The sequence below is a fragment of a genome, unplaced genomic scaffold (genome assembly GCF_019419815.1).
Source record: "Pyrus x bretschneideri cultivar Hongxiangsu unplaced genomic scaffold, Pyrus_bretschneideri_v1 Contig4, whole genome shotgun sequence".
Taxonomy (NCBI): domain Eukaryota; kingdom Viridiplantae; phylum Streptophyta; class Magnoliopsida; order Rosales; family Rosaceae; genus Pyrus; species Pyrus x bretschneideri.
The window spans coordinates 10,715,867-10,725,997 of NW_025999723.1; the positions used below are offsets into that span (position 1 = coordinate 10,715,867).

General features: G+C 39.1%; 2 protein-coding genes across 2 annotated transcripts; both read left to right on the forward strand.

Annotated features, from left to right (window-relative positions):
* The first annotated feature begins 513 nt into the window (after positions 1 to 513).
* On the forward strand, positions 514 to 2,306 carry LOC125468929 (aspartyl protease family protein 2-like). The gene has a single exon (XM_048565716.1). The coding sequence runs from the start codon at positions 685 to 687 to the stop codon at positions 2,149 to 2,151; it is 1,467 nt and encodes a 488-aa protein (XP_048421673.1). The 5' UTR covers positions 514 to 684; the 3' UTR covers positions 2,152 to 2,306.
* A 4,535-nt stretch (positions 2,307 to 6,841) lies between these two features.
* On the forward strand, positions 6,842 to 9,503 carry LOC103929315 (UV-stimulated scaffold protein A homolog). The gene is made up of 2 exons (XM_009338491.2): positions 6,842 to 7,129; positions 7,504 to 9,503. Exons 1-2 carry the CDS (start codon positions 6,950 to 6,952, stop codon positions 9,259 to 9,261), a joined length of 1,938 nt encoding a protein of 645 aa, XP_009336766.2. The 5' UTR covers positions 6,842 to 6,949; the 3' UTR covers positions 9,262 to 9,503.
* Positions 9,504 to 10,131: the final 628 nt, after the last annotated feature.

A 10,131-nucleotide genomic window follows, 5' to 3' on the forward strand; every position in this document is an offset into this window, starting at 1 on the left:
ATCAATTGTTATATGACGCCATCTTCATAATATAATTCGAATAAATAGTCTCTATAACTTCACTTTTAATACAAACCTAACTTTTATCAATCCAAACAAATGAACTACTTAAACACTTTGATCACTTATGTCTATTTCAAATCCTTTTTTATCTTGGAAAATAAATTTTGTGATGAGGGCATCTGCCCATAAATAACATGCTCATAACATATACATGAAATTACCAACTCTGATTTTATAAATAAATTTAATAATATATAAATTCTGCAGAAATTTTAGTATAATACATTATATGATTATGTTATTACCTGATTAGAATCTAGGTGGATTCTCTTTGTACGAACTTTTAGGATTAATTCATGTTCATTGTACAAATTTTAAACTGTACGATATACAATAAACGAATATGAAAAATTAATCCTTCAAATCTTCACGATAGGAATTTGAAAAGGATCTTTATCCATTATTTCCCTCCTAGATAACATAATAGATCTGACGATCTCACATCTCCACCCTCCCCACCAAAAAAACTGATTTAACTTCACTCCCTCCTCCATTCTCACAACTACCATTTTCACGATTCACACCCTCACTCTCTCACTCCAATTATTTATACGCCTCCTCTCTCCACCCCCACTTTCCTATAAACTCCCATTTCCTCTCTCTCACGCTCCAGTCTCCAAAATGGAAGGGAAAGCAATACTTCCCCTTCTCTTCCTTTCCCTCTCCGCCATTTTCCTCTCCCTCTCCTCCGCCCTCGACCACCAGACCCTCCTCCTCAACCCCCTCCCCTCCCCACCCACCACCCTCTCATGGTCCGACACCGTCTCCGAATCCGATTCCGCCCAACTCCACCCCAACTCCCCCTCCGCCACCGCCACAACCCCAAACACTCTCTCCGTACAATTACACCACATCGACGCCATGGCGCTTAACAAAACCCCCACCCAACTCTTCCACCTCCGCCTCCAGCGTGACGCCTTCCGTGTCAAAACCCTTACCTCCCTCGCCGCCGCCGCCGCGGCGTCCTCAAACAGAACAACCAGAGGCGGCGGTCACGTGCCTGTCACGGGCTTCAGCAGTTCCGTCGTCTCCGGACTCTCTCAGGGCAGCGGCGAGTACTTCACGCGCCTTGGCGTCGGCACGCCTCCCAGGTACGTCTACATGGTCCTCGACACCGGAAGCGACGTCGTTTGGCTCCAATGCGCCCCCTGCAAGCGGTGCTACACCCAGGCCGACCCCATTTTTGACCCACGTAAATCCGGATCCTTCGCCACAATCCCTTGTGGGTCCCCCCTCTGCCGGAAACTCGACTCGCCGGGCTGTAATTCCAAGAAGACCTGCCTCTACCAAGTCTCCTACGGGGACGGTTCCTTCACTGTCGGCGAGTTCTCAACCGAAACGCTGACGTTTCGCGGCACCAAAGTGGGACGCGTGGCGATTGGATGCGGTCACGACAACGAGGGCCTCTTCGTCGGTGCGGCGGGGCTTTTGGGACTCGGCCGGGGAAAGTTATCATTTCCCGCCCAGACCGGCTCCCAATTCAACCGGAAATTCTCCTACTGCCTAGTGGACCGGTCCTCTTCTTCCAAACCGTCCTCAGTCCTCTTCGGTGACTCGGCCGTTTCCCGGACCGCCCGGTTCACACCCCTCCTCGCGAACCCAAAACTCGACACGTTTTACTACGTCGAGCTCATCGGTATCAGTGTCGGTGGGACACGTGTCCCGGGTATCACGGCATCGCTTTTCAATCTCGACCCGGCAGGAAACGGAGGGGTCATCCTCGATTCGGGCACTTCCGTGACCCGATTGACCCGATCGGCTTACAATGCTCTCCGAGATGCTTTCCGGGCAGGTACTTCGGGGCTTAAGCGTGGGCCCGAGTTCTCTCTGTTCGACACGTGTTTCGACTTGTCCGGAAAGACCGAAGTCAAAGTTCCCACGGTCGTGCTGCATTTCCGAAACGCCGACGTTCCACTTCCGGCTACCAACTACCTGATCCCAGTGGACAGCAGCGGCAGCTTCTGCTTTGCTTTCGCGGGTACGATGGGCGGGTTGTCCATAATTGGTAACATCCAGCAGCAAGGTTTCCGTGTGGTGTATGACCTGGCGGGTTCCCGGGTCGGGTTTTCTCCACGTGGGTGCGCTTAGTTAATTTTGATAGCGGCACGGGAAATGCCCAATTTCCGTGAGTTTTATTTTTATATTTTTAATTTAATATAAATCAAAGCGGGGAAAAGCAAACCTTCCTTGCTGGAATTAGGATGATGATTTGATGTGATGAAATGAAAGGGTGGGATTTGAGATGTTTTGTGTTGCTTGCTTATTACAGGTTACAAGTTACAATGCTCACGTGCTGTTTTTTTTTGTTTATGTATTATCTACTCATAAATTATTACTCTAATATAAACGGGTAAATTCAAATTCAATATTATTTGACACACTTCTTTTTTTATGGGTCAACAATTGAAGCAAAAATTAAGAGAAGGTTTTGAGTTTGTAATCCCCTCCAACAATTGAAAAAAAAATTGAACGACGACTGACAACTTAGTTCTTAGTGTAGTGATACTTTTCATTAGTCAGCCAAAATTAGAACAAGTTTGAGTTCAAAACCCCTTTCTCAATTGCTGAAGAACGCTAGTACGATGTGAATTGATTATGAACTTGAGAGTTTGTTGTAAGAATTGTTTAGATTTTTAATCTTTTCAGAAGCTGTTAGATTATGTTTTATAATACACGTGAGAGAACGCTAATATATATATATATATATATTTTTTTTTTTTAAACTTATAACACATAACGTAAAATTTATCAACTTGTGTTCTGATTACATGAAAAATCATGAGGAGGTTTTTGGAGTAGGGAAGATTTTCTGGGATGTGGGGGTGTTTGGATATGAGAGAATGACAAAATAGGTGTCATCTGAGTTACACAAGTGAAGAGGAGCACATGGATGCACGTAGTGATTGGAGTGTGAGCAGGAGAAAAGACGATGTCATTTTCCAAATATTACGATGTGGGTTTGGCAAGCACAATACGATCACGTACGACACCTGTGGCTTGTCTCCTTCCCTGTGTTGTGTGCCAACTACCTCCCATTGTTTATTTCTTCCCTTATTTCTTTCGTGCTTACTGGCTTTCACATGGAAACTTCGCAAAATTGTCCCTTGTGGTAGAATAAAAGGTCACGTCATATTTTATTATTTTACGCGCTATGATAAGATTAGTCGATAATATTTAATGTTTTGAATAATTGAACAAGACAATTTGTTGTAGTAGGAAAGCACGAAAGAGAACGTTTGTTTTCGTAATTGTGGAAGCAAATTTCTTATTTCTTATTTTTGGACAAAATTACACTTATAAAACAAATAACATCTTAAGTCAAGGTCAAGAATCTCAAACGCCCATGATGAATAGGGGGGCTTTGGCCGAAAAACCTCCAATGCCAAAGTTAGAATTTTGAGGGAAAAATGTTTGAAGAATTTAGAGAGTTTAGTAAGAGAATTGAGATTAGGTTTTTTAGAGAAAATGAGATGGTATATATAGGGCATGGCCGGTCCCTTTGGAGAGAAGGTGACCGGCCTCTTGTGTATTTTTTTGGTGTAATTGATAGTTTAATTGGCCATTAATAGATTAATTAGGTAATAAATTCATTAATTAGCCAATTAACATAATTTAAAATGAATGTTTTGGGGGTTACCTTGTAGAGAAAATGGATGAAATAGGTTTTGAATTGTTACCTATTTTGGGAACTTTTGACTTGATTGTGGGATGTTTGCCCACTGCTTGCGCGTAGGAATTTCGATGTTCCTCAAGGGTAATTTTGTCATTTTTTCTCAAAAATCCCGTGTCGCCTCTTGATTATGTTTGGCTCCACAGTAATTGTATTAGATAATGAATACAGATAAAGAGAAAGGAGAGAGATTGTATTATCACTTTCTAATTTTTGATCTTGCATTTGGTCTGAGTCTCTATATATAAACGTTTTGATTCGACAACATTTTACATGCATGAAGGAAAATTTTCACCTTTATAATACTTTTTCACCTAAGTCTATTTTAGTTTGCTCCCTTCTACATTTATACGTGTTGCATTCATATTGTATTTCACAATAAATTCCAAGTTTTACAATTTAATTAAATAATTATGTCACATAAGCGCATGTGTCCCAAAATATTACACGTAAGCTAGGATGGATAGTAAAGAGAAAAGCAAAATTCTCTCGAAGATATGTTGGGTTTATTGTAGGTGTAAAAGAAAATTAAAAGTTAAAAGTGGTGGGAGGGTGAATACAAAGCATGGTAATTATTTATGTGCAGACAACATTGGAACATGGGTTGTGTCACCACTTCACTACAATTAGATGATGACCCTAGGCTTGATATTTTAATGCTGTTAAAGGGTTTGTTTTTCGGTGGTGCCCACTGTCCTCCCCTCCTTGTTGAATGGGGATTTTTTCTCGATCATTTTTGTGAAGATTTCGAAGATCTTTTAATTACATTTATTTATCATATATCATACGGTTAATTTTTATCAGATATTATTTATATTTAATTTTAAATAAAAAGATTTATAATAATTTCTGATTATACAATATATGATGAACGAATGTAATTGAAAAATTTCTGAAATCCTCACAAATAGAATCCTCATTCCTCCTCGTATAGTTGTAAACTGGACCATGGCCTAAGTTGGTGACAGTCGTTGTAGTCCGTAGGTAGGTAGATACACGTACAAACACCCATCTTAAGTAGCCATAAAAATTACACTCATACTTAAATAAATTTGCTATTAATATTTCACCAACTTTAGGTGTACGATTTAGTGTTGTTTCGTAGAATATGAACTCTCACACGAATCTTAATAGTTAGTAAATATTCTGATTTTTTTGATTAATACCCATCAAGGTTCTAAAAGACGTTAAGTGTTAGTCAAATGGTGGGTTGAGGCACAACACCTAAATGGTTAGATGGGTTTAAACGGGGTCTAGGTAGACTAGGCAGATTTAAGTAAATTTATTATATATCATATAAATAAATATTTGTTTATACTTAAAAAGTACATGATTTCATTAAGAGACATAAACTGCAAAAATAGAATGACATATAGATTATAAAGTATTATAATATAATGAAAACATGGAAAACAAATATATAATGTGTGCTCATTTACGTATTTCACAAGTCTCTTAAAATTTATTATAAAATAAAATAAAATGCAAAATGAAAATTATATAATTACTTTTTAAGTGAGAATCGCGACTTAGGCGGGTTAGGATGGGTATGTGAGTTTCACGTATTCCACACTCCCCTCCTATTACCATAATCATCCCTCCCTCCTCTCACACTTTCCATTCTGTCTTTTTTTTTTTTAAATAAAAAATTCAAAATAAGATATTGAAATGACTTAATCGTAACTGTTTAAATTAAAAATGAAGAAAGATGAGTGAGATTCGGAGGGGAGAGAAACATTAAGGCAAAACATAAAATTTGATGTATGCATTTATGAGCACATGGCTTTTCTTTTGTTTCAACACCATCATCAGGGTCCACGGACAATGTTTGAGAGATTAAGGAGCGGGTTTTATATTATGTTGGACTAAATATGGATTAGTCGCATGACGATGAGACGATCTCTAATAAAACTCAATTAAGCCTTAATTTTATTTTATTTTATAGTTATTTTTTATTTTTACTTTTTTTTGTATTGTTTATTAGAGAAACGTGGAAGAACAACATACATGCATCAACCTAGTATTCTGTCCCCAACACATGTGAACTTGATCCGATCTTTGATGAACCAACCAAGTACTAATCTCCTGCAGGCTGCTGCATTAAATTCTAAAACACCAACTAATTCATTCTTTTAAATACCAATATCCTGCAACATTAAAATCTAAAACAATCACCGCCTCTCCCTGCGCGAATTATCGATGCATACTAAGTTAGGCATCCTTATACAAAAGAGTGGTCTTTTCGGATTGGTTATTGTGTGTCACTACCTCACACCTATCATACACATTTGAGTAAGAAGGGTCTTAGCGTCTCGCCATTGCGACTCCGCATCTTCATGGGGAATTCAATTTCACCGGATCCATGTTGGAGATAGCGGGACATATTTTTTATTTTTGCCGTCCCCAGTACTCTTATTAACTAATGGGCCCAAACCAAACGAGTTTGGGCCCTTAACCATTTCTAGGTCCACTAACTTTCAAGATAGGTGTGCCTTGGTCCCCAAGTCTTGTAGGCCTCGTTTATTACAGCGAACTAGTTCAGATTGGATTCGCTTCAAAAATTAAGCTTAATTGACTTGACTTGGATAATGAAGTGTTTGATGCAGTTCGAGAGTTCAAATCTATTAAGATCTGAGCTATTTGAAAAGGATCACATTTTATATACAAGTTAGTTGTGCGACGTCACACAACTAATGGAAAAGAAAACGAACTAGGCCAAAAATTGTCAGGGGAAAAATTGAAAACTCAGTCAGCTATTGTAGTTGGGCTGGTTTGATATTGAATTTTGCCTAACCATAAAATAAAATCGTTTGAATTCTTTTGATTAAGATTCAAACTCCTGAAGCCATTTTTACTAAAATCCTTAAATTAAAATCACATTCTTTTGATTTAAGATGGGCCTTAGATTCTTTTGGGTCGAAGAAAATATCTTCATTAAAATGACCCAAATACAAGTTGGGTTTGAACTGGGATAAGCGGGCTTTCGGATTTGCAAATTTCTAAAACATGCTATCCAACAAAATAATTTAAGAAAAATTGGAGGGTCTCTAAATTGCAAAGTCTCATATATATCGTGCCCCTCATAACTTCGGATTGTGACATTTTACCCTTTCTTGCTCAGCGCGTAAAATACCCAAATCCACAAACTATATATTATCCTCGAATTTTGAAAATTCAAAGAAGCTTCCAATCTCTGCGTGGTTGAATTGAGAAACAATGGAAGAAGAGGAAGGAGGGAAGGTTAGGGTTTTGATAGAGACGGCGACGATCTCGACCGAACCGGATGTCGACCCACACCTCCTCAAGGCCATCAAGTCGGTTGTCCGATACTCCGATTCGGAGCTCCGACTCGCCGCTCGTATTCTCATGGATCTTATGAAGCGCGAACACTCTCAGGTCCTTTCGTGCATAGAAACTCTCTTTCTTCCGTAAAAATTCAAATCCTTATATTTAATTTCTCCGTTGCTGTTTGTAGTTTGTAGTGTATTTTTCTAGGGTTTATTTTCTAGCTTGTGTTTGGTTGCCGAGAAATTTTGAAAGGGAAAATTCGATTTACCAATCAACATCTAGTTAAATTACGTGTCCTTTTCATTTTTCTGAAATTATAGGAAATAATGGTAAAAAATTGGATAGTAAGCTGTTCAATTTGGTTAGAAATTGTTGTTTAATCTCTGTTTGTTTGGGTGGGTGTTAAAAGTTTAGGGTTTCAGTTGGTACTATCAGTTGAATTATGGGAGAGAAGTTTTTGATGAAATATATAAATTTTGCAGGTGCGCTACCTCACACTTCTTATCATTGATGAGCTTTTTATGAGATCAAAGCTATTTCGAACCCTTGTTGTGGAAAATTTGGATCAGTTATTGACTTTAAGTGTCGGATTTAGAATACATTCGTCACTCCCACCTCCGGCAAATGTTGCGACTGCTCTGCGTAAGAAGGCGATAGAGTTTTTGGAGAAGTGGAATTCTTCGTTTGGGGTTCACTATAAGCAGATTAGGTTAGGGTTTGATTACCTTAAGAACACCCTTAAGTATCAGTTCCCAAATCTACAGGAAACTGCGACTCGGCTTCAACAGGAGAGAAGGGAAAGGGAGAGGAAGACGAAAAAGATCTTGTTGAAAAAGTTTGAGATTTTGGAAAAGAATTTTGCGTCAATTAAGGAAGAAATTCAATCTACTGTTGATGAGATTGGGGAGTGTTTAGAAATTGTACGCCCTAAAGAGGAAGGAGTTCCGTTTTGTCCATTAGATGAGGAAGATATGGAAGAGTTTCATTCTTATGAGTTCCGGCAGTTGCGCTTACAAGCATTGGAAGAAGGAGAAAAGCTTCATGAGAATAGTGAAAACAAAGTGGTTTTTGATGCCCTGCGGGAGCTTTACAAGATATTGGTAAAGCATTTGACTGCAGTGCAAGAATGGATCCTTGTTCTTGTAAAAGTTGAACTGACTGATAACAGATCCAGGGATTCGTATTTGAAGGAGTTCATCGATATCCGGAATAATATTCAATCAGTGAAGAAGAAGTGTGAAGAATTGGGATGCAATCTTTCAAACATTGCAAAGCACGAGGAAGAAGATTTTTGGGAGGAAGGCAAGATCGAAACAACTGAGGGTGGGAATTTTAGTCTTCCCAATAACAGAACTGGAGGTCTTGCTGTGACATCAACATCCAAGGAGGTGCAAGGTAGCATTCCTAAATGCCATGATAAGGAGAGCGATGCCAATAAGAGGCGCAGTCACGAAGGTGGGGGAAGCAATTCAGACCCTCTGAGAAGTAAGCTTCTGGCTGAAGCTCCTGAGGTGAACTGGAGCAATCATTTGGCCAGTTGGGGTTCAAAGATGGATGTATTGGCTAACCATCGGGGGTTGGAGCTTGAAAGTCATTGGGGCAGGGTGGATCAGGATGCAGTTATTCCAGTAGAAAAGATTGCGGAATTAAATCTTCAGGCTACTGTGTACAAGGAAAAGCAGGTTGAAATTCAGCCATGCCGAGCACCATTAAGCAATGGAAAACTTTGTCCAAGAAGAGACATGAGAATTTGCCCATTTCATGGACCTGTTATTCCCAGAGATGATGAGGGAAAGCCACTGAATCAGAACCCTCCAAAAGATGAGAAGGCTCCTGATTTAGGGACCAATTTAGTACAGCAGTTAACGAAACAAGCCGTGCAGAATGTTCGTGAGAAAGATAAAGAGTTGGCAAGGAAGAGAGAAATAGATAAAAAGGCACTGAAGCGTGCTAAGCTTGCCAAAATAAGAGAACACAATGAAGCGGTTTTACGAGATTCTGCAATCGCTTCAACTTCTAAATCTGCATTTATTGGAGAAGATTGGGAGCCAAGTACTAGTAGGAACCCGTCATTCAGAAACAAAAAGAAAACCCTTGCCTCCATGCTGCAGAAGAAAGAGACACCAAAAGATAGATTAGCTCGGAGGATTTTGAATACGCGAGCAAGTGCTGCAACTGTAAGACAACTTACATTGGGCGAGGATGCAAATTACCGAGAAGCCTTCCCGAATCAGTGGTAAATGGTCGCCCTATTTCTCTGCTTCTTGGCTTATTAAGAGGATTGTTACTGATTGATTTACCTGCTTTTTGTAAATTGTTACGTACATTTTCTTGACTTAAGCAATTAAGAACTTCCGTAATTAGTGAATGATTAGGGAAGCTGTCTTTCGGCCGGTTTTGTAACATATGTTAATTTTCGGATTTGAATTTTTTCAAAATGTATGCATAAAAGGGAGGTTAATAAATAAGAAGTTTGATTTTATTTCATGTGTAATATCTGTTGTGGTTTGTTATAAATGGACAGGATGACTTGTATAGCATGGCTGCACGGGCATACTGTCACGGTGACGTCACATGCTAATAATACAAAAAGATATCGTAATTTCTCTTTACGTATCCTTGTATTACTGGCACGTGACGGCCCGTGTTATACAAGTTGTTGTCGATGAAAAGGTGTAGCAGCTTCCCGTGGCTGCTGCTGCATATCAAAAACAATAACAGCTAATACAACCATACAAGCATGTGTAAAGTGTGGCTTGTTCCAGTTTGGTTATGCTGTCTGCCGACAAGAATCAATGAATCATAACCAAACAGAAGGTACAGAATATTCGGCTTCACCTACTTTTTGGATAGTTACTTGTTATGGCGGCACAAAACAAAATGGTAGTAACGTTGAGGTCAAGTCATCTTTTTACGCCTTTGTTATTTATTTATTTTTTAAACTTTGATATATTTGTCTTCTCCCATGAAAATCATGTCTCGATTTTCGCTTGATTAAGTAATTTGAAATGTTATGTTGTCAGACTATGTATTAATCGTTAATTAGGTAAATTATGTATGATGTTTAGTTAAGATTCTCAGTCTGACAACAAACATGTCAAGCAATACGG